Below are 25801 nucleotides of genomic sequence, written 5' to 3'. Positions count from 1 at the left end.
CTCTTTCATTTTCCATACACATTATTTTCTTTCCATTTAAGTAATAGTCTCTTCCTGAATTTTCCGTCTCCACATGATTGTTAGTCCAACCTCTGGATTACTAGTCCAGTAACATAACCAACACACGACCATACCCATATATTATTCTACATGAAATGGAAGTAAGACTAATGGGTCTGTAGTTGCTTGTGTCTATTTTGTCACCCTTTTTGAATATAGGCACCACGTTAGCCTGTTTGAAGTCTACTGGTACCACCTTAGTGCCCATTGAGTCCTTCATAATGCTTGTCAGTGCCTCAAAACTGGGCATCCATGAGGCACTGTGGGCCATCAGCAGCAGCAGAATTGTATTCCACCACAATCTGTAACCTCATGGCCCGGCATATTCCTCACTCTACCATTACCAACAAGCCAGGGGATCAACCCTGGTTCAATGAGGAGTGTAGAAGAGCATGCCAGGAGCAGCACCAGGCGTACCTAAAAATGAGGTGCCAACCTGGTGAAGCTACAACTCAGGACTACATGCATGCTAAACAGCGGAAGCAACATGCTATAGACAGAGCTAAGCGATTCCACAACCAACGGATCAGATCAATGCTCTGCAGTCCTGCCACATCAAGTCGTCAATGGTGTTGGACAATTAAACAACTAACGGGAGGAGAAGGCTCCATGAACATCCCCATCCTCAACGATGGCGGAGTCCAGCACATGAGTGCAAAAGACAAGGCTGAAGTGTTTGCAACCATCTTCAGCCAGAAGTGCCGAGTGGATGATCCATCTCGGCCGCCTCCCGCTTTCCCCACCATCACAGAAGCCAGTCTTCAGCCGATTCGATTCACTCCACGTGATATCAAGAAACGGCTGAGTGCACTGGATACAGCAAAGGCTGTGGGCCCCAACAACATCCCGGCTGTAGTGCTGAAGACTTGTGCTCCAGAACTAGCTGCACCTCTAGCCAAGCTGTTCCAGTACAGCTACAACACTGGCATCGACCCGACAATGTGGAAAATTGCCCAGATATGTCCTGTCCACAAAAAGCAGGACAAATCCAATCCGGCCAATTACCGCCCCATCAGTCTACTCTCGATCATCAGCAAAGTGATGGAAGGTGTCGTCGACAGCGCTATCAAGCGGCACTTACTCACCAATAACCTGCTCAGTTTGGGTTCTGCCAGGACCACTCGGCTCCAGACCTCATTACAGCCTTGGTCCAAACATGGACAAAAGAGCTGAATTCCAGAGGTGAGTTGAGAGTGACTGCCCTTGACATGAAGGCAGCATTTGACCGAGTGTGGCACCAAGGAGCCCCAGCAAAATTGAAGTCAATGGGAATCGGGGGAAAACTCTCCAGTGGCTGGAGTCATACCTAGCACAAAGGAAGATGGTAGTGGTTGTTGGAGGCCAATCATCTCAGCCCCAGGATATTGCTGCAGGAGTTCCTCAGGGCAGTGTCCTAGGCCCAACCATCTTCAACTGCTTCATCAACGACCTTCCCTCCATCATAAGGTCAGAAATGGGGATGTGCGTTGATGATTGCACAGTGTTCAGTTCCATTCGCAACCCCTCAAATAATGAAGCAGTCCGAGCCCGCAGGCAGCAAGACCTGGACAACATCCAGGCTTGGGCTCATAAGTGGCGAGTAACATTCGCGCCAGAAAAGTGCCAGGCAATGATTATCTCCAACAAGAGAGTTTCTAACCACCTCCCCTTGACACTCAACGGCATTACCATCGCCAAATCCCCCACCATCAACATCCTGGGGGTCACCATTGACCAGAAACTTAACTGGACTAGCCAGATAAATACTGTGGCTACAAGAGCAGGCCAGAGGCTGGGTATTCTGTGGCAAGTGACTCACCTCCTGACTCCCCAAAGCCTTTCCACCATCTACAAGGCACAAGTCAGGAGTGTGATGGAATACTCTCCACTTGCCTGGATGAGTGCAGCTCCAACAACACTCAAGAAGCTCGACACCATCCAGGACAAAGCAGCCCGCTTGATTGGCACCCCATCCACCACCCTAAACATTTACTCCCTTCACCACAGGCGCACTGTGGCTGCAGTGTGTACCATCCACAGGATGCACTGCAGCAACTTGCCAAGGCTTCTTCGACAGCACCTCCCAAACCTGCGACCTCTATCACCTAGAAGGACAAGAGCAGCAGGTACATGGGAACAACACCACCTGCACGTTCCCCTCCAAGTCTGTCACCATCCCGACTTGGAAATATATCGCCATTCCTTCATTGTCGCTGGGTCAAAATCCTGGAACTCCCTTCCTAACAGCACTGTGGGAGAACCTTCACGCGGACTGCAGCGGTTCAAGAAGGCGTCTCACCACCACCTTCTCAAGGGCAATTAGGGATGGGCAATTAATGCCGGCCTCGCCAGCGACGCCCACATCCCATGAACGAATAAAAAAAAACAAATCTTTCCCCTAGTCTTTTTCAGCACTCAGATAAATAATATCTGTCCCTGTGGATTTATTTGTTTTGAGCCCATTTAGCCTGGCTGGAACTTCCATTTTTTTTTTATTCGCTCATCTACCCTCTGTTACCTCTGTTACCTCATCAAAAAACTCTTATCAATTGCCTTTAACAAATCCGTGCTGGCTTTCCCTAATCACTCCACACTTGTCCAAGTGACTGTTAATTCTGTCCCGGATTATCGTTTCTAAAAGTTTCCCCACCACTGAGGTTAAACTGACTGGCCTATAGTTGCTGGGTTTATCCTTACACCCTTTTTTGAACAAGGATGTAACATTTGTAATTCTCCAGTCCTCTGGCACCACCCCCATATCTACCGATGTTTGGAAGATTATGGCCAATACCTCCGCAACTTCCACCTTTACTTCCTTCAGCAACCTAGGATACACCCCATCCGGACCGGGTGACTTATCTACTTTAAGTACAGCTAGCCTTTCTAGTACCTCTTTATCAATTTTTAGCCCATTCAGTATCTCAACTATATCTTCCTTTACTGAAACTCTGGCAGCATCTTCTTCCTTGGTAAAGTACTCATTTAATACCTCAGCCATCCCCTCTGCCTCCATGAGTAGATCTCCTTTATGGTCCCTGATCGGCCCCACCTGTCCTCTTACTACCCGTTTACTGTTTACATGCCTGTAGATGACTTTTGGATTCCCTTTTATGTTGGCCGCCAGTCTATTCTCATACTCTCTCTTTGCCCCTCTTATTTCCTTCCAGGGAGCTCTGGCTTTAATTGCCCTACCTTTCTGCCTTGTGGGAATGTGCCTAGACTGTACCCGAACCATCTCCTCTTTAAAGACCGCCCACTGTTCAATTACAGTTTTGTCTGCCAATCTTTGATTCCAATTTACCTGGGCCGGATCTGTTCTCATCCCATTGAAATTGGCCCTCCTCCAATTGAGTATTTTTACTTTAGAGTGGTCCGTGTCCTTTTCCATAGCTATTCTAAACCTTATGATACTATGACCGCTGCTCCCTAAATGCTCCCCCATTGACATTTGCACCACTTGGCCCGCCTCATTCCCTAGAACCAAATCCAGCAATGCCTCCTTCCTCGTTGGGCCGGAAACGTACTGTTAAGTTATCGTGAACACATTTCAAAAATTCCTCCTCCTCTTTGCCCCTTATTATTATCCCAGATTAATGCAAGGTTTTAAAAAAATGACTAGACTTAAACATTCACAGCTACTCTGAAACTCTTGCATAAATGATCCATAGGCCTAATTCAAATTGGCAACATTATTTTGAATCGGAGTGCACAATAACTGCTAGAATGCAGTCCACAAAAACAGAGTGAACTCAGAACATCGGAGAGAATAAGGATATGTCGGCAGTTCGGTATGCTCCGTGTCGAGTGCACTTTCAGCAATCCTACATGGTCTCTGAAGGGGATCCAAAGGAATCAGCACATATATCAATCTCTGGTATCTTATTTAACGTTTACTGTGGCAGTTCTTTGCGGGCGACAGTGGATGCTTGAGCTCCAAGTGCTACTGATTTAAGTGTCCTGAATTGCAATGTAATGCTACTTGCATATAACATCGCAATCTGTTCAATGTAGGTGAGCAATATGACCATAAAGTAATGCCGCTTGCATGGATTGCAGTGCGGCGTTGACTGTATCTGACTTTACAAGGACTCTGTAATGTATACCACTTAATTTATACAACTTTACTGACTGCAACTTTTTCTTGAGAGCCTCTCTCACTCTTGCTCTCGCTCTGTCTCTGTTCCTTTCTGTGCCTCTCTGTCTTGCTCCATTTCTCTGACTTTCTCTCTCTCTGTTCCAGTAAAATTCCAGAGCTGGCAGGATGTTAATAAAGGCCTAAAAATGCATGGAGCAACATGTATTCTGATGATCAATTTAAGGTATCATATGCCACATTATATCTAATCCTACCAGCTGCATTAAAAATTGTGGAAAATTAATTCTACGCATAACAAGAGTGCACAATATCTAAATCATAAACTTGACAATATTTAGAGTTGAGAATACGACTGCCCTCATTAAAAGAATTTAAATCTGCATCTGAAAACATGTTGACCAATTTACATGCTGCGATGTGCTTCTTTCTGGAATGATGATATCAGCAACATTTTTAAGTGTCTTTTCAGTGACATTGGTGGTAGCAGTATATAAAAGCCTTTTAGTCTACTTTTAGAATATTTGTGATTCCAATATTGTAAGAACTCTGAATGATCTGTTAAATTGTCTTAGAGATTACAGAAGATTATTATAGCTAGATGCTGGGATTTGACAGTTGTTTCAGGTACACCTTTTCGCATTGTGATGCAATAGTTTACTGTGCAAAAAATCTTGAATTGCAGCATGAAATCCAGCAATTAACTTCATTGTACAGCAATGCCACCAACTATTTCATTAAAATTGAAGAAAAACAGTGCTAAAATATAGTGTGGGAATTGGGGAAATTTATTCCAGTGCAATTTGTTTCCTAGGCAAAACAATAATATCAACATATCACTGTTGGTTTATGAGAAGAAAAAATTCAGTTCCAGTTCCAGTTGTAGTACAGTCATTGACCATTAGGTGGGAGCTAGTGTATTGCGAATACCTGGGTATTGCTTGGCTTTGACTATGTACAGTGCTGGAAATCTTTTATGTAGAGGGTACTGGTACATTTAATAAAATATAACTAATTTTGTGCTTTTATGTACATGCAGCCAATGAACAGGTACAGCAAAAATACTTATCCTCCTAAAATCCTGATCAAACCTCATTTTCTTCATGGAACACATCACTTTCACATGCTGCACTGCTTGATGCTTGTTCAGAATTGTAGGCTTATTTCTACTTTTGGAGTGGCCTGGACACACTATCTCTGGTCCTTTCAGTAAAAACATCCTACCATTTCCACTAATATTTATATAATTAGAGCAAGATTTTTTCTTTTCAGTTACAAAAATGAACTTGTTTGAATCCCTTTGTACTTTTAAAAAGTAGGTTTTGAAATGAGTTGCACCAGTTCTGTGATTGATGAAAGAGTACATATTAAATAGTGTCATAGTAGGTACAGCACTGGAGGAGGCCATTCAGCCCATCGTTCCTGTGCTGGCTCTTTGAAAGAACTATCCAATTAGTTCCATTCCCCTGCTCTTGTAGTAAATAACTGAAACTATTCTGGCTTTTTATTCAAATTGATATGCAAACTTTCTGTCACAGTTGCTGCAAGAAACAATCTCACCTTGTTTTACCAACCCTATAATAGGGAATAATTAGTAAACTTGATGAGTTCGCTTCTTTAATTACTTGCTTTTGGCAAATAGTCTGGTGTTCATTTCAAGCCTCATATGTTGCAAGGCAGTCTTGCTCTGATATGATCATCCTATACACTGTGTTACACAACCTCTTTTTCTAGACTTCATCAGTGCTATGGAATGTATAAACCTTAATTTAATTATCTCCCTATTTTAGTGTATAGATAGCAACAGATGGATTAGGATTTTCTGTGGAGCACAGACCTGAATAAGGGGGGAGAAAGCCTTCTTAAATCTCAAAGCCACTTAGAAATCCAGGGTATATGGGACACACTAACGTGCTAATTTTATTTATCTACACAAAACACATTTATTAATTATAAACCTGACAAAACTAGCAGTGAGCAGAACATGTTTGTTGTACTGAGGCCATAAAACCATCATATGAGAAGGATAATTACCAAACTCCATTGGGGAAATAAGTAATTGTGCTAGTAGTAAAATTTTAATTGCCTCAGAATAAAAAGGTAAATTACAGCTTAACTCCAGAAGATGTAAATATCATGGCATCAGGGGTTGTGAGATTCAGTGTGGTTACACATTTCTGTGTAAAATAGAATATTTGTCTTTTTTTCCCTAAATGGTTGATTGGGCTATCTAAATGCATATTTAAATAAAATAAAGTAGTAGATGAAAGAACAGTCATTTACAAGGTTGTTTTTTCCTTCTCTCTATTTAGACCCAAATCACCTTCTTTCCAGCCGTTCACTGGAAAATGCAGCTAAAAGTTCCTTTTCAAAACTCATGGACAGATTAAGTGTGGAGATGGAAAATGTCCCACCATGGTGTGACAGGCACTTTGGATATGGGCAGAAAAAATCATTAGTACAAATACTGGGCTGTGGACTGTATAAAGCCAATGCCAAGGCAGGAAAAGAAGGGCTGCAGGTCACTGTGCCCATAAAGGTAATGCTGATAATTCACAGTGATCACTTGATTAACCCATTTACCAACCTGATCATTTCTACTAACATACTAAGGATGTAGCACATGAACACAAAAGTTCTTTGATAAAATAATGTCTAGGCAGCAAAATTTTAAATACAAGGCAAATGCTTAAATCAGCCTGAGGCCCCCATTGCAGATTGGCACACAATATTATTTTGAGATTTTGACTTGTTAGGATTTTTTTTATTTGTTCATGGGATGTGGGCGTCGCTGGCAAGGCCAGCATTTATTGCCCATCCCTAATTGCCCTTGAGAAGGTGGATGCTGGAATGTTTTGAGAAGAAGTGTTTGCTTACCAGTCAAGCTGTTCAAATTATTTAATAATTTCTTAATGGCACAGATAGTACTATGCTTTTACTCACTCATAAAAATTCTTATATAGAAGGAGGCAAATTGCCTCATGATGCACATGTCTGTGCTAGCTCCTCCACTGGAGATATTTACTTTAATCCCATTTCCCTGCCACAGAATCATAGAAATGTTGAATTTGAACCTAGCTATGGATTAACACCATACATTTTTGTTCAAATTTGTATGTAGATTTGCACCAATAATATGATAGAACTTAACCTAAGTGTGGTGAAACAGTTTTTAATTCTGAGTATAATAAATTAAGGGAAAAGTTTAAATGTTGTACAGCTTAGTTGTGTAAATGTTTTAAAATCTTGACTGTGATCACCAGCAGTAAAATATAAAGCATCTAAAGTTTGCTTTAAAAAGTCATAAAATAAACTTTTTGTAGCAGTGGATGCTCTTAATAATATGTATAACTTTTGATTGAAGGGCTATACTAATCACTTTACTCTGCAGTAGAAACCTTATACTGCAAATGAAAACATTTCTTCTGTAACTCGCACTTCATTTATTAGAGAATAAAACTTTTTATTGTGGTAGATCAACTAACAACTGAAGGATGATTATTGGTCAGATGTTTAAGGATAGAATGGAGATTCATCAGTGATAAAAGTCCAAACTAGATTATAAGGAGATGGCTGTAATTTATTTCAATTATGCAAGACTAACACAATCCTGTCAACTTTTGTTTCTTTTTAGGCTTCTTTTCATACGATTTTAATTGTTTAAGCCAATTTAATGAAAATTGACATTTCTTAGTTTTCTATTTTTCGTTCTCCACCAGCAAAGTGTGGAAGTATTGAAGAAACAGATCCTTGAGTTTACTCAGCGGCTGCATGCAGCCGAAGTAGAACGTCGCTCATTGCGTATGGAGCTTACGCAACTCAAGAATTACATGAGTGAACTGAAAAAAGAAACTGGGAAAACTCAGAGCCTTGAACAGCAGCTGAATGACCTCAAGCAGACTATGAAGGTGAACAGTTCTTCACTTGGTGTACTATTTTGCTTTTTTTTTTAAATCTCAAGGTTAAATAGACACTATCTTGTTTCTAGGCATTTTTCCAGGGTTCCAGCATTGCACTCCCTAAAAATTATTTGCATTATATAAAAGTGTTTTTTGATGGCATAAAGATCTTCGTGCAACTTGTGCTAACCCACTCATTGGCACAAGCCAACAGAGACAGTTCATTTGACTGGAAGAGTTTAATGCAAAGCCAAGAAAGAAAGAAATAGACTGGATAAAATGTTAATAGTTAACAGAGTGATTTGATTAGAATGTCTCCTGAATGGCATAAATTTATTGGCTTTCCATGCTGCTCTGATGTTTCAGTTTAATGAAGAAATTTTAGGAGTCTGTTAAATAATAGACATAAGCTACATTTAGTGTCACTTAGAGAAGTCATAAAAAGTGTCTACATGAACTCATTGAAATAGTTGTGCAAAACCAAGACTGCCACTATATACATTGTGGAATTGTGCACTGTACCTTCAAATTTAAATACAATTTTTTCTGAACTAGAGATTGCATTTGATCCAGCATAACAATCCTTATGATATGTTTTCTCCTAATTTAATACCCATAAAAATGATAACACTATGAATGTTGATGGTGTCAAAGCACAAATTCACTGATGCTGATACCCTAAGTTTTGCAGGTTTCTGACTAGAATGATAGACCTTCAGGTTAGAGAATTCCATTCTAAGAGGGTGTAAAAATAGTCAGAGAGACCAATGTTGCTTTGGTAATTGGGTCTTCTGACAACCAACAGAGGAGGTTCCCTTCCCTAAACGATGTTTGTGAACCAGTTAGGTTTTTACGAGAATCAGACAGCTACATGGTCACTTTTACTTATACCGTATTTCTAGATTTTTTTTAAACTGAATTCAAATTCTTAAACTGCCATGGTGGGATTTGAACTCACGTTTTGCGGATTGTTAGTCCAGGCCTCTGGATTACTAGTCTAGTAACATAACCACTACACTACGTTAGCTGTTGTTGATGGAAATTAACATACCTAATGGCTCTGTGGGATTCTTGGTCTCATTTAAGGACATCGGGCTATAAATTCAGCCACGTAGCGCTTGGTTTTTAGGCACTATGCGGCTTCCTAAGGTCCCAAAATGGCATCAGGAGTGCGGCGGACGCCATCTTGGTAAAGGCGTTTGCGCATGTGCAGATAACGAATGCCACTACCATGTAAAGTAAGGTGAATATGCGTTAGATCGGTGTGCAACGCTGATTTAAAGGGATAAATACCATTTTGGCATCAGCCAAATGCATTGTCTTAACCACAAACAGCTGAACATGTCATAGACTGCCTGGAGGACCCCCCACCAGCACTATTTAAAGGGACCATGCTGGATTTACAGGTTAATTTCTGGATTATTGTTTCTGGCTGCTGATGCATTTGTACCTGTTTTTGGAGGTCTCCTATACTTGAATTCTAGGACTAGAGGACATAGCCTAAAAATTAGAGCCAGTACTTGCAGGAGTGAAGTTAGGAAACGCTTCTACACGCAAAGAGTGGGAGAAGTTTGGAACACTTTTCTGCGACTGGCAGTTGATGCTAGCTCAATTGTGAATTTTAAATCTGAATTTGAAAGATTTTAGTTAACCACGGGTATTAAGGGATATGGGACTAAGGCGGGTATATGGAGTTAGGTTACAGACCAACCATGATCTCATTGAATGGCATAACAGGCTCGAGGGCTAAATGCCACTGCCACTTGCTGCCTCCTGTTATGCGCCACCTTCTCCTTCAAGAAAGCGGGGTGTGTGTCGGTGAGTGTCCAGCAGGATGTTTGGGTGATGTGCCTGTCATGTTTGAATAGCTGCTAGTGTGTGTGTGGCCTGTAACAGTGGTAATGTGTGAGAGTGAAAGGAAGCATCCGATTGGAAGAGTTGAGTACTGATTGAAAGAGTTTGTTAGTATGTGGGTGATGGGGGCTGTAGTGTGTGGAGCAGTGGATGCGGCTAATGGTGCAGTTGGTAAGAGATACCACTTGACAGTTGATCTCAGTCACCTTGACCACTTGTGTCAAAGCATTGAACTTCTTCCTGCAATGCATCCTTGTTCGTGGTGCTATGTGCCTGGCATTGACTTCGTCTCCTACTGCCTCTTGAGCATATGTCTGGAGGGCCTCTTGCCCCCCACTGCGGATATAGGATGCCCCTCCTTCTGTTCACCTCTTGCGCCAAGGCCTCTAGTGCATCAGTAGAGAACCTTGGTGCACGCACTCTCGCAGGCCTGGCACAAACTTGGATCGGCAGATTGGTGGGGTCTGGCATGCTGGTTGGACGCTGTGGGATTTAGCAGTGCGCAACCTTTATTCAATGTTTCAACATAACTCAACAGTTTGTAAACTTAGGGACAGGACCTGCATCTGTGCTTTACCTGTGTGATGTCTGATCTCCGTTCAGACTCCGTGCGGATCCGTATCTTATTTTTTGCAAATAAGAAGTGTGGGCTGCCTTTAAGAGGTGCGAGCCACTCAAACAATATCTAGGCCCCCCTGCTGGTGAGAAGTCACTGAACAATGCAGCTAGGCCTGGCTGCTTGTGCTGGAATCAGATAAGTGCATTGGAATGACCGGGAGCAGGTTAATCACGCACCGCAACCCCGCACCCGGATTCGGGGGTTATTGAATTTAACCCCCACTATCTTTACTTGCTTCTTACATAATCTATATTTTGAAAATTACCAGGGACAAGATTGGATTCTGTCCTTGAAACTATAATGAACCACAAATAGACACCAATGATCTTTCTTACCAGAAAATGTAATCTCTAGGTGCTGATTATTTAAATCATGAACTCTATGACCAAGAAGGTCCCAGGTATGTTCCCTGGTTTGGGGAGTTGACTGAGATTGCTGTAGGAATGCTATAATTGGCTTCTGCACCCCTGGTGTAGGGAGGGGGAAAATCAGTTGGGGTTTCTGCTCTTGGTCACTATCCAATGACCCCTGCTGGAAAATGTATGCCTGTGGATATCAGGATTGGACTTTGCTCTGTTGCCCTCAGTATTGAATAGCCTGTTAACACTCACTGTCCAGGGTCACATTTGATGAGTTAATAGATGGCAGCTAATACCTGCGGAACTAATAAACTCATTAATAAAGACAAAGTAATAAGAATTTTTAAAAATCCTAACAATAATGTTTTGTTCTAGCCCGTGCTGCTACAAATGAAGAGCAGCATCAAAATCGGACATAATTTATCAGTGGTAATCATTTGTCCCAAGTAGTTTGAATATTCTTTAAACATAGGTTATATGAGTTAATCCCAAATTCCATAAACTTATTCTTGTAGACCCAGAAGATGGTGCCATTTGAGAGATTTGGGAGTATATGCGAAGAACTGAATAATGCTTTGCACAGAGAACAGCAGGCCCAGCTGCTATTAAACGAACAAGCGCATCAGATGCAAGAATTAGGCTTACGACTCGAGCTACATTCCAATGAAGAAGTAGAAAAGGATCAGAACCTATCTGAGGCTGTAAAGGTAAGCAGTTAACCACTTTGATAGAGCGATCTTTGTCTTGTTTTGTCCTTGACTTTCTAGTCTACTTTATTGCCTTTAATTATAGCCCATTGTAAAGATAGGGAGTGCCCACTTCCCTCATGATGAATGTAGAGGTGTCTATATTACTCAGCTGATAGTTAGCTTTTCCTCTACCAGGCTTCACAGTAATGAAGCATAAAGATTTTCAATTTCAAACTTTAAAGAAGTAATTAGATTGTTTCAGAAAAAGTATTGGCATTTTGTGTTAATGTATTGTGTAGAATATTGAACATGAGCAAAGGCAATAGAAATTTATGAAAAATGGTGAAATCTGTGGGATGTCATCTTCAGGAGCAAAAGTACTTAAGCATATGAAAAGGTAAGTGGTGATGTGTGGGGCTTGTGCATATAGTGCAAGTGCTGAGAGGTGGAGTAGAAGCAAGATGGAATGAGGATGGGGAGGTGATGAATGTAAAGGGAAGTGTGTAATGTGAAGTGAGAAAGGAGTGATGGGAGGAGTTGGTTGTTGTGCAACTGGTAGTATGTGAGAAGAGAATGTATTAGTGTGTGGTGGGAAGAGAGGAAAGGGAGAGGTGAGTGTGCTTGGAATGAGTGAGAGGTGTTGCAGTGTGCTCTTGTGATTGTATTCAGTAGATGTGATAGAGGGAATGGAATTGCAGAAAATGGGAGGGGAAGGGGTGACAAGAGTGTTTGAGGTGCTGTTGAGAGAGGTCATCATCATCATAGCTTGTCGCTCCAGAACTGCAGGCCCTGAACAGGGCCGATTATGCTGATGTGTACGTCTCTAATTGCGTTCTCAGTGAGAGTTGTCAGGTTTGGTCTCCTACATAGCCACGATGGGAGATTAACAGGGGGTCACAACATAAACGTATCTGACTCAACCCCATTGAGAGAGGCGGAGAGCTGTAATCACCCTTGCTTCTCTTGTGAGGTCATTGAACCGTACTGCATTGAACCGGGGTCCCCAGGGTGCTGCTATTGGCACTGACCCTTTCAGCCACCTCTGACCAGGCCAATTTCGTTGTGGCTTTGGTGACGCACTTATGGCTTCTGGGGAACAGTTGGACCTTCCTTCCTGTCACTTTTTCTGCTAGGACCTCCAGGGAGGCATCAGAAAAGCTTTTCCTTCGACTTATCTCTGCAGGCAAAATGTGTTCATGAGTTGTCCAATGAAAAATCCAAGCAGAGGATGCACCCTCGCTTTAAGAGGTAAAACTCTGCTTTATTAGGCCTCGGAAGACCTCGGAAATTGTGTGGTCATGTGGGTAGGCTATCCGATTTGTGACACAATTGGGAGAGCAGCTAATCAATTATATTAAAATTGCCCAAACTTCATACCGAAAATATCGTGGAGGCTTGTTGTCTGCCCAGTTCATGCCTCGAGTTACATTCGGGGCTTTAGCTTCTGAAGTTATTTTACCACTCACCAGTTTTTCTAATTTTCTCCTTTCTCCTCTCCTGAAAGTGCTGATTTACTGCCGGGGTATGTTTATACAGACCCTGGTCACCCTCTAGAACTTCATCCCAGTGCCTATTATGCAGTGGTGAATATTGGCAGGCTACTCATTGCAGTGAAGCACTTTCCTGTTTTCGTTCACTGTCTGCATTTGCACACTTCCAACAGGTGACGCTGGATAGAGATCAGGAGTGAGAACCCTGGCAGGTTTCCTTTTCCCTAACTCAAACAGTGTGGCGATTGTAGCATTTCTTTTTCTATGCTGATTGAGGTTGGTTAATATCGAACAGGATCGAATTTGAGACTTTCCTGGTCCACATGTCTCAGCTGCTCACTGGATAAATGTAGAGTAGCTTGAAACTATTTGTATTGGCAATTAGAAGCACCTTCAGTGCTGTTTTGAGGCCTTTTTCATTCAAAATGCATTCAAAAGGTTGGGCTTTGTTAATATTTTGATTTTATTGATTAACCCATGGGCTATCCTTTAAGGTCTGTTTTGCTTAATGATGCTTTTTTCTGCTTGTAGATTGATGCTTTAAAAAGTTTGCATTGGTTACATGCAGTATCTGCTTAACCACACTTCATGAAACTTGATGGAGAAAGCGGAAAAAAAAACTGGGACATCCTACAGAGCACTATGAAATGCAAAGATCGTCTTTTGAAGAAGAGCTACATGGATTTGTTCTCTCTGGAGATAATCTTGAGATTTAACAGTGCTCTGTGGGATATCCTCTTCGATTTTTCAGCAGCAAGTATTATCTTGTCACTGTTTTCCAGTGGTGTGTCTCCTAATAATCTTTCATATGTAGGACAACTTTTTTATAAAATATATTCTACTTGTTATTAAATGCTGTTGGTTTATCAGGAGCATACTTCTTGAGCTAGGTTAAATGTATTTCTTCCAATTTCATCCCCTTTTCTCCCCTCCCCTCATGAAGATGGTGACTTGTGCTCTGCTATGATTCTGTGGTGCTGGCATCCCCCTATTGCTTCACCCAAGTGCCTCTTCTTAATGTGTGCACTTAGACAGTAATTATCAGCAGGCCATTCAGTTGTGGATGGTGCAGTTGAGCCCAAATTTGTCCTCAATTGGCAGCTACAATCCTGCACTTTCCAGGAGGGGGCTGCTGGATAGTGAACAAAAGGAACCTTGTCTGATTTCTTTCTCTACCCGGGGATACTAAGGCCAGCTGTAGTGCCCAATAACTGCCTGGCTAATATTGATTAACTCAGCAAAGATGTTCCTTGTCTGTCTGACTCAGTAGCACATCGTTCAGTGCACTTAGCCGATGATCCATAGTGGTGTAGCCATAAGCTTTTCCAACCGTTTTAATCCCTGTAAAGTATATTTATTTAACCCTTTTCTACCCAAAGCAACAGTAGCAAAAAAAAAACACTAGAAGTTGCCATTGAAAATAATTCCAAGATTGTGAAATGCATGTAGAATATGAACGAGTATAGTAAGTACTAAAGAGAAAAATTATCAAATTTTCTCTAGTTTATTAGGCATTCTATCCTTTGGATAAACCTGAATGGCAATCCAATAAAAAACTCTGAATTGACTCTTGTATTTTTAAAGTATATATTCCATTCCATGCACTTAATTATTATCACTCACCATTTCTAAAGCTCAGAATTCACAGCGAGTTGGTATGCAAGATGGTCCCAATTGTAGGTAGAAATCTGAGGATAGAGTTTCCGTGGGGGTTTTCCTGATCTCCCGTTGTATCTCTAGCAAAAGATTGACGGAAATCCTGGGGAAATGCATAAAAGGCCAATTGCATCTAATATCTCTATATAATCCTGCATCTCCTTTTACAACAGTTATTGATCCAGTTCTTTTCAAATGCATATAATTGACCCAGAATTAGCTACTTTTTCCCGATAGCGTGGTGATTGTTAGCTATTTTCAGTCATTAAAATCTGAATGGTGTAACATGGGGCCACCAGAGTTTATTTTTACCATAAACATTTACACTTTCATGGAACTTTGCACCAACTACTTTTATACAGCAGCTGATGTACATCATCACTGGTACAAGAAAACATTCCTTCATGCAGTCTTAGTATCAGCATATTTATATTGCATTTTTGATATCTGGTGGATGCTCAAGAGGATGTTGAACTAACAGTAAAAGTGCATTATGAAAACAGCATGAGTGAGAATGCTAGTTTCTGCACACGTCTTATGTTCTAGCCCCATGCCAGGATCTTGGTTGATGCTGCCCAAACTCATTTCACATTGGAGCCTTGCAGCAGAGGCAAAGACTTTCATCTCACCTTTGTGAGCAAGATTCAAACCCAGGTCCCAGTCGTTGAAGAACAACATGCTGAACCATTGTGCTATCCAGTCTTCCATACCTAGTGTTTCTGTGTTAGAAGCAATCTGCCTCTTTGTCAAATTTTTTACTTTCACCCCATCTCCTTACTCTAGCACTGTACTTCAAGTCACCCTTGCAAGAAGTTGCAATCTCTAATATGCCCTAGGGCTACTCGTGTCAGTTTGGAAACTACTTTAAAAAGATTCAAAGCAAAATCAAACCTATACTCTCACACTAATGTGTAGTATGATTTTAAAAATGGATAAGCATTCTATTTAGACAGACCCATTTCTGTTTTGATAATTCTACAGAAACATGGTTAACATTAGCGTGTTTTTGCATGGAAGGAATGTTTTGGAACATTACTGAAATTATTCTTCAGACAACCACATTTTTCAAAGTTAAAATTACATTTTAAAAAGTGAATTTTCTGATGGATAAAGTTCTAAGCTATGATTGCAATACTGAAAATAAGGCAAAAATGTAACACTATCAACATATATGATTAGCTTATATATACTTTTTATGATTCTTGGTGCAGCATTTAAGCTATGATATTCCAATACTGTAAGCAGTTCAGATAAGTGTAGCCATATTGACCTCTCAGACACACAATTACCAAGCAGTACGTTTTTATTTTAATTTCATCAGGGTTTAATTAGTATACAAATAAAACTTTCCTTATCTTTTTCTCCACCTAATTGGCCTGTCTTTGCTAATGTGTGAAATACATGAAAGTGGGCTGTAATTAGGATGACCGTGTTCACCTTTTTCTTTCTAACTTACAATTGCCTGAAGGTCTCAGAACCTTAAAACAGTGCTTTGGATTATTGCTTTGCAATCAGTCTGGCTATCCCATAGGCTTTATCATGAGCAGAAGGGCTTTGGGTGCTGCAAGTTCCCACTGTATAGCAGGATCTTCATCCCTTTGCCCACTAAATGTTTATTGATTATCTCACTGTTCCTCGCTCAGCTTCCAACAACTTAATATCAGGTGACAGTCGAGAGAGTTCTCTGAGTAATTAGAGTTGAGCATTGGGGGAACAATTAGGAGCAGAGTTATTAAACTTGATTTATCCTATTCTCTCCCGCACTGCTTGCTAGATATCAGGCCATCACATACTCAAGAAGGACCATGAACTCACGCTTGTTAGAAATTAGTGGGTATCCAATGACTTATCATTATTTTTGTATTACACAAAGGTAGGCAGCAACTTTCAGTTACGAGGCTGAAAATCTCAGAATCTTTAAGTTTGTCAAGGGGTTTAATTAGGCCAGTGTAAAGCATATGATGTGGCTTAGTCAGTAGAGGAAGTCTTTAAATGTTACTGTCAGTTTTACACAGGCATGTTATCAGTCACTATGAAAAGTTTTGGTGCACAATAATAACAGTCAGGGGAGAAGAAACTGTATATGATTAATGAATATGTTATGTAAATGTTACAGATCTGCCATATGAAAGAGTTCAAAATGCCCTTTCCATTTTGGGAAGAGGAGTTTAATGCTTAACAATGCAATCCTAATAATTTAATCACATTCTTTTGTATCCTCCATGTACATTTGTGTTGGTCCCACTGTCTAGTAGGTGGAATATCATGGGGACACTCTCACTGAGAGATTTTAGTTGTTGTTGATTTGCAAGAGCCTTACGGTCTACCTCTATTTCAGAGCTGTATAAGAGCCAACGCCTCAGACCAGACCTCAATTATTCCATTGTCAACATTGTCAGTGTCCAAACAGCAAAAGTTCTCCTTCTCCTCTGCTTCTAAATCATTGGTAAATTTTATTTGTAGCCATAATACTTTATTTTCTATGCTCTTCACCTCAAGTCAAAGTGGTTTTGCTATCAGTGATTTCGACATGAGTGCATCAAATTTTTCTTGAACTCCACTTTTAGTCCAGCTGACGTTTCCTTCAGTTCCTGTCTGCACTGAGTTATAACATCTGTGTGTTCTGATGTGGGACTTTTCCAGCAACTGATTGGGAGGGGGAGGGAGGTGGTGAAGAAAAATAAGAGCACTTGAAAGTGAATGATGAAGAGAGTTGGTTTGCTTAAGTTGCATTTTCATCCAGTGGCAGTATTGTATCTGGAATCAAATCTAAAAACAAACATTACATGTCTGAGAGGAATTAGTTCAGCACAGAATTCAGTTGTCACTTGTGTTGCAGATTTGGTTAAGAGCACTTGTTGGAACAGACTGCATATAACCTGTATGAACGAGGAGGAGGCATCAGGCATCACCTGGTAGTCTCTGTTACAAATTGGATAGCCAGGTGGTGAAGGACAGAATATTAGAGTCTAGTCTTCAGTTGCTTCCAAGCCTTTATTCACAGAGCTCTGCATTACACTCACACCACACCCTAGATCAGCTCTCTTATAAATGGACACAAGACAGTCCCCAATTGATACGTACCACCTGAATGCAATTAACACTAACTGGTATAAGTCACATGGATACAATTAACAGTCCCCACTGTGACTTGTCCAGGCATTGGTAGGAGAGGTAACTGGTACCAAAACATCAACCTCAAAGCCTTCTGTTGCAAAGGTGCAGCTGTTGTCTTGTCTCCTGCTAAGATCACTATGACTGATACCTTAGTTAGAAATGTGTTTGCCAACACCTATGTCTTGTGTCCGTTGTTCAAAATAGCTTCTTGGAGTGTTGGCCAGTGCCTCTGCTACAGTGTACAGACATAAACTGGAAACTCCTATAGCGATTGTCAGTGTGGTCTTGAATAGGCCTCCTCCAGGACATTTTCACAGTGAAGCATCAATTGAAAGTAAAACACTGAGACAGGGCTGGGGCAGTAGGGGGTAGCCCAGCCCTAAGTCTTAAGGGAAGATGAAGGAAAATTCAGCCCAGTGACTCACTGTTGGCCCTGTAGGGATTTCCCCATACCACTCAGTTTCTAGGGCTGATTCTCCCTTTCACTGAGTGGTTGCCACAAATTTGTTTTGCAACTACAAATTTATAATAATTTCACATATTAAAATAAATCAAATATTTTTACATCATCATACTTATTTCTATAATTTGACCATGTAAAATGACATATTACTAATTTTTGTGCATTATAATTAAATGCACTATCACATTGTATATCATCTATTTCTCACATTCATCGGTTCTATTTCTAATTCTGTGAGGTGCACCAGAAGCAGGGTAAGAGGCATTTATTTATTTAACTTCAATGCATTATGTAACTACAACATGTTATGTATAGAGACTTATTCATGTAACTGTGGTACCTGAGAGGCACAAGTGTATTTCTTTATTTAACTACCTCGGGTGGGCGAGCAGCATAATTATTTATTTATTTATCTATTTATTGATGTACCCATTTTTTTTATTTCTGAGCAATGCCATGGGATACCTATTAGTACAGACTCCTTTATATTCAAGAGCCACACCATCTAAAGTATATCATTCAAAGTATTTTCTATCAATTAGTAGTAAATCTGGCTTAACATATAATAAGCCACAAACAGCCTTTTCACCCACCAAAGGTTGAATGAAATTTTATTTGTCTAGTCTAGGAGTTATTTATAAACTTTCAGATGTGATTTCTCATGTTTCATTTTTTTAATACAAATTTTCTTCTGATTATCGCATATCTCAAACAATCCCAGTCCTTGTTAAATATCCTTGACTCTATAAGTATCTTCTTTCAAAGCCTGATACATTTAACACCTCTACCAGCCATGTTTCCAGTGTATTGGCACCAGTGTCCTTTCAGGTGTTCAGAAGACATTTATGTACTCAGGATGGACAACCTTTACAGAGGCACAAGTTCGTAGACAATGTTCCAAGTATAAGCAAAATAGTATGAGACGTTTTTTATGTAACCACCAGAAGGAAACCAGGATATCCGTTCTGTAAGTGTACCCTCCGGTGGACTGAACTAATGAACTAATGGTTTATCAAGTACACTGGCTAGAAGTTATCCACCAAGAAGTGACACAATTTTAATCTTGCTAGGATGGCGCAGGTGCCTGCAGAGTCTGGAGAATTTCTGTAGGGGTTCACTACTGACATTTTTGGAATCAGAGTGCAATCTGCTACCCTGGGAATGCTGTTTCACAGAAATGCTAGACTATATACTTCAGCACAGTCAGAATGCTCTCTTATCCAGAGCCTCCAGGTTTTAGAGATAACGGCTTTTTAAAAAGAAACACTGCAGAACCATAAAGCTGGCTCCCCTAGGTGCAGAGTGAAACTGAATTGTCTGTGTTGCTCAGACAAGCCACAAGGATTGCTGGTGTGGGACTGATGTCACACTAACACAGTAGAGAGTGCTCTTACGAGGTTGGGGATTTGTGAGCCACATTGTCGGACCAAAATAAAAGGAGCTTTACTTTGTATCTTGCTGAGATTGACACAGACACATGCTCAAAGTGATTTCTTAGCATTGCCAGCGCTCATTTTGATGAGTATAAAAATTCAGCAAATGTAAAATTTAAAAATTACCTAGAATGATTACCTTCGCCCAAAGGTGTTCAAACGTGGAGACTTGAAGAGCTAATAGGAATTTATATGTAAAACAATGCAATTTAATTAAAAAACTAGTCTGTTATGCAAAATAGTTAGTGATTGGTACCTTGTTGGGCATGTACTTTTCCTGTGTTTGAGTTCAGCTTAAGTGCTGCCCTTTGGTAGGTTATAGAAATATGATTGACTATTCACCATCATTCTTGGGCAGCAATCTAGAAATGTACTAGAGGTTATAAGATCAAGATATTTAATAAGTAAAGGCAGATATTAGATTATAATACCTTCTAATGTGTAGGGGGAAGAAGTGAAGAGAGTTCTGGCATCTTTTATAGTACTTTGGCTTTTCAAATTTTGGGGTGTGGGGGTTATCTAATTATTGTTTATGACCTAGGTGTGCTTAACCTTGTTCAATTGCAGAGTGTATTTAATTATCTCTGCGTTATTTCCCAAAAATCTGAATCCAGATGGGCTCCGGGTACTGGTGACACATGACTGGAATGCACCATCAAGCTGTGCACAAAAGTTGAAGAGATGGTCCACACCAGAATCTAAGTGACCTCCACTTCAAGTCAAAATTGAAATGTTACTTTAATCTTCTTAATTATCATAGTTTAGTATGGTAGAACCCGAGCATCAGGCATAGCAGTGTGCAATTTTTAGCTGACCCTTTCATAATCAGTTAACAAAAGATATTCATTTATACACTGCCTTTCATGATCTCAGGACGTCCCAAAGTACTTTACAGCCAATGAAGTACTTTTGAAGGAAGTAGGATATGCAGCAGCCAATTTGTACACAACAAGGTCCCACAAACGGCAGTGAACTAAAGGACCAGATCATCTGTTTAAAGTGTTGTTTGAGGGATAAATATTGGCCAGCACACCGGGAGAACTCCTGTTATTCTTCAAATAGTGCTATCGGATCTTTTACATCTATCTGAGAAGGCAGACAGGTTCTCTGTTTAACGTCTTATCTGAAAGATGGTGCCTCTGACAGTGCAGCGCTCCCTCAGCACTGCACTGAAGTATCAGCCTGGATTATGTTCTCAAATCTCTGGAGTGAAACTTGAACCTATAAGCATTCTGACTCAAAGGCTAGAGTGCTACCACTGAGCCAAGGCTGGCACCTAAAGGTGATCATAATTCAGTTAGTTTTAGCATACTTATGGAAAAGGACAAAGATGGAACAGGAGTAAAAGTTCTCAATTTTACTAAGCTAAGAAGTGATTTAACAAAAGTGGACTGGAAACAGCTACTTGAAGATAAATCAATGGCAGAGCAGTGGGAGGGATTCAAGGGGTGCAGAGTAAACATGTTCCCACAAAGAAAAAGGGTGTGACTGCCAAACCTGTCAAGGAGCATACAGGGTAAGATAAGGCAAAAAAGGGAAGCTTATGTCAGATACCGAGAACTCAATACTACAGAAAGCCTAGAGGAGAATAGAAAGCGCAGGGGTGAAATTAAAAAGGAAATTAGGAAAGCAAAGAGAGGGCATGAAAAATTACTGACAAGTAAAATCAAGAAAAACCCAAAGAGGTAACCTATGTGTGGAGGTGGAAGATGTTGGTATGGTTCTTAATGAATACTTTGCATCTGTTTTCACAAAAGAGGGAGACGAACCAGACATTGTAGTTAAGGAGGAGGAGTGTGAAATATTGGATGGGATAAACATAGAGAGGAAGTATTAAGGAGATTAGCATATTTGAAAGTAGATAAATCACTAGGCCCGGATGAAATATTTCCCAGGCTGTTAAAAGAACCAAGGGAGGAAATAGCGGAGGCTCTGACCATCATTTTCCAATCCTCACTGGATACAGGCGTGGTGCTGGAGGATTGGAGGACTGCTAACATTATACCATTGTTTAAAAAGGGAGCAAGGGATAGACCAATTACAGCCCAGTCTGTCTAACCTTGGTGGTGGGCAAATTATTGGAATCAATTCTGAGGGACAGGATAAACCGTCTCTTAGAAATGGAATAATAAAGGACAGTCAGCATGGATTTGTTAAGGGAAGGTTGTGTCTGACTAACTTGATTGAATTTTTTAAGGAGGTAACAAGGAGGGTCGATGAGGGTAGCGTGTTTGATGTAGTCTGCATGGATTTTAGCAAGGCTTTTGACAAGGTCCCAGTGGCAGACTGGTCAAAAAAGTACAAGCCCATGGGATCCAAGGGAGAGTGGCAAGTTGGATCCAAAATTGGCTCAGTAAAGAAGGGAAGCGAAGGGTAATGGTCGACAGGTATTTTTGGGACTGGAAGGCTGTTTCCAGTGGGGTCCCTTGCTTTTTGTGATATACATTAATGATTTGTACCTAAATGTAGGGGGCGTGATTAAGATGTTTGCAGATGATACAAACATTGGCCGTGTGGTTGGTAGTGAGGAGGAAAGTTGTAGTCTGCAGGAAGATATCAATGGACTGGTCAGGTGGGTAGAAAAGTGGAAAATGGAATTCAATCCGGAGAAGTATGAGGTAATGCATTTGGAGAGAGCAAACAAGGCAAGGGAGTACATGATAAATGGGAGGATACTGAAAGGTGTAGAGGAAGTGAGGGACCTTGGAGTGCATGGCCACAGATCCTAGATGGTAGCAGAACAGGTAGATAAGGTGGTTAAGAAGGCATATGGAATACTTTCCTTTAGTAGCCGAAGCATAGAATATAAGAGCAGGAAGGTTATGCTTCAACTGTATAAAACATTGGTTAGGCCACAGCTTGAGTACTGTGTACAGTTCTGGTCACCACATTACAGGAAGGATGTGATTGCACTAGAGAGGGTACAGGGGAGATTTATGAGAATGTTGCCAGGAATGGAGAATTTTAGCTATGAGAAAAGATTGGATAGGCTGGGGTCGTTGCCTTTGGAACAGAGGAGGCTGAGGGATGATTTAATTGAGGTGTATAAAATTATGAGGGACCTAGATAGAGTGGACAGGGAGGACCTATTTCCCTTAGCAGAGAGGTCAATAACCAGGGGGTATAGATTTAAAGTGATTGGTAAAAGGATTAGAGGGGAGCTGAGGAAAAATGTTTTCACCTAGAGGGTGGTAGGGGTCTGGAACTCACTGCCTGAAAGGGTGGTAGAGGCAGAAACCCTCAACTCATTTAAAAAGTACCTGGATGTGCACCTGAAGTGCCGTGACCTACAAGGCTGTGGACCAAGTGCTGGAAAGTAGGATTCGGTTGGGTGGCTCATTTTCGGCCAGTGCGGACACGATGGGTCGAATGGCCGCCTTCTGTGCTGTAAATTTTCTATGATTCTTCTAAATGCAAGTTGTTGCTTGTGCTGTGTCACCATACGGAAATGGGACTGTTATAATCTGTGCTGTCTGATTCTTAAGTCTCTACCACGAGTGTGCTTCACTTATTTGCCAATTTTCCTGAATCCCATTAAAGGCTGACCATCATTAGAGCCCTGTCATCAGTAAGGAAGCTCTTTTTACTTCCACACCACAAACTTTACTATAATATCCAAAGTACAGTAAGAAACCTGTAGCTCTTGAGAAGGAATCCAAGAAATTGGATGATTGATGAGGAAAGTATAGTCCCACCACAAGTAAACAGCCCCAAGCCTCCATGAGGACAATTCCAGCAATGGTCATTAGATGGACTGCAAAACTACTACAGGGCCAACCCTGAAGGAAGGGGTGTGTTCCACTGTAGACATGTTTGGTTACATTAGTGCACAAACAGGACAGGGTTTCTTTCTGTACTCTGCCAACAAACACGTTGTTTGACCTTGAGCTCATTTGAAAAAAGGTATCGTTGTGTAACTGTCCCTTCCACAACCTGAGGGTTCTTCATAGTCTGGGTAATTGGAGCAATATTGACTTCATTCATGAAGGTTAGATTCATAGGTCCTTTTAGCTTGATATCTTTTGATTGCTACCTCTTCCTCACAGGCAGGGTCCGCTACTTCAGAATGACTGTTGAATCCAGTGGAGTTCCTCTTGGGACCTTCCACAAATGATTTCACTCCTGAGAAGAGCAGACTATTAAGTGAGGTCTTCTTTCTTCAGTGGGGAATACATTTTGGCATCCAGAAAATCTTTATAGGTGAAACACCAAATTAAAGATTTGTTTTTTGGTATTAGTGCAACCGCTTTACAACCATATATTCTAATGTTCCTTGCTTCCATTTTAGTGGTAATATTAAAACCCATTTAAAATAAATAGGTTAATGCTTCTACCAAAATAGCGAACAAAGAAATTCACTAATTTCAGGGCCCAATTTTTTTTTAATGTTTTTTTTTATTCTGGTGAAGATTCTCAAGTTGAGTCTTCTGATCCGTTAGTCCACCCCAGTGACATCATTTAAAGGAATGTGGAAGATAAGAGTAAAAAAGTAAGATTTCCTACCTTCAGCATAGCCTTATTTTTTGAATGTAGTTTATCTTCTGTATTATACAGTCCTATTCTCTTTCTTAACTGTTTCTAATTCTTAATTGGAGTCTGCCTTGACAAGTTCCCAAATGAATGAGGGAGAATGTGGAGCTTAAACTGCACTCTGAGAACGTGGACGATCACACTAAAGATTGTGTTTTATTTTAGTAATTAGACAATGAGTAGCTTTGGGATTTAGCCAGAGAGGGAAATTACTCATCAATTTCTTTTAAAGTAAATTTATAGTCATGTGGTTTAGTTAGAGTATTTATTCCTATACCTGGTTTTCCTGAATATTTTCAAAATGGTTATTGGAGAGTAACTTTTTCAATAAATTATGTTTCTGAAACTGGATGAGCGGACTTCTGGTATACAGGAACTATAAACAAATTATGTTATTCACTTTGTTGGCAAACTTGAAAAGAATTAAGGATCAAATTAAAAATATTAACTGCGAAATATTGTTGGAAGATACTTGAGTTGAGGAAAAGTTAAACTCTTTTAAAATTACTAATTGGCATCCCGCCCCATTGCCCATTGATAAGTAAAGGGCTTAGTATTCGATACTGATGCATCTATTGGTTTCTTTCTGATGCTGTGAGGAAGCTTAGACCATGGGTAGTTCTGACAGCTGTTCTTTTGGCATATGGATGCACTCTACATCCCTCATCCTCCCAGTTGAGTCATTAATAAAGAATGCCAGACTCTGGCTTCTAGCAGCAATGATGAGCGTGCACTTGGCACTACCTGGCCTTTCCCCCTGCACACTGGATGTAGCTGGACTGCTCTAAGGGGGAGCCACCATGGTCCTCCTGTCACCCCTGACCTGCAGCAGCAGCCAATTGCACAGCTTCATCAGCTTGTCACATTTGAAAATGTCACCACTTACACGCAAACGCACTCCATCATGTATCACAGCACATCCACTTCCCAGTTCCTTTTTTAAAAAAACACTTCAACTTTCTGTTGGTTTCCCACCAGGCAGGATTAAAATTGCCCATAGATTTGGAATAAAGTTGGACACCAAAAGATTAAAGTGGCAGTGGATTTGAAGAAGATAAAGTTGTTGAAATATTTAGCAAATATACTCCAGAAAATACTTGAGGATAGTACCAACATGCTATCTAATTATTGTAGTGTACCAAATATCCTAATTTTGAAATTTGTGTACCAGGATATTTGCTAATTTAAAAGGATTTAAGACTAGCAAATTCCCTAGGTCAGATAGCATATTTCCTGGTATGATGAAGGAAATTTGTGGGACACTTGTGATCGTCGTGAAGTAATCATTAGGAACAAGACCGGAAGCAAGCAAGCAGAGTCCTTAGACCTGGTCCAACTCCAGCCACTGGAGAGTTTTCCCCCGGCCCCCATTGACTTCAGTTTTACTCGGGCTGCTTGATGCCACACTCAGTCAAACCCTGCTTTGATGTCAAGGGCAGTCACTATCACTTCACCTGTGGAATTCAGCTCCTATTTCCATGTATGGACCAAGGCAGCAATGAAGGCTGGAGCTGAGAGGTCCCAGCAGAACCAAAACTCAGCAATGGCGAGCAGGTTATT

At 40.7% G+C, this 25801-nt stretch overlaps 1 protein-coding gene across 2 annotated transcripts in view; it reads left to right on the top strand.

Moving 5' to 3' along the window:
- Positions 1-25801, top strand: part of LOC137321188 (coiled-coil domain-containing protein 171-like) — a 218963-nt gene that overhangs the window by 125862 nt on the left and 67300 nt on the right. For both annotated transcript variants that reach the window (XM_067983472.1, XM_067983471.1), the window contains 3 exons: positions 6445-6671; positions 7852-8040; positions 11379-11570. In XM_067983472.1, coding sequence (XP_067839573.1) covers positions 6445-6671; positions 7852-8040; positions 11379-11570 — 608 coding nt within the window. The remainder of the gene's footprint in view (positions 1-6444; positions 6672-7851; positions 8041-11378; positions 11571-25801) is intronic.

The sequence above is a fragment of the Heptranchias perlo genome, chromosome 4, assembly GCF_035084215.1.
Source record: "Heptranchias perlo isolate sHepPer1 chromosome 4, sHepPer1.hap1, whole genome shotgun sequence".
Lineage (NCBI taxonomy): Eukaryota > Metazoa > Chordata > Chondrichthyes > Hexanchiformes > Hexanchidae > Heptranchias > Heptranchias perlo.
Note: the sequence above shows the minus strand (reverse complement) of the source record. Positions and strands in the feature narration are given on the sequence as shown.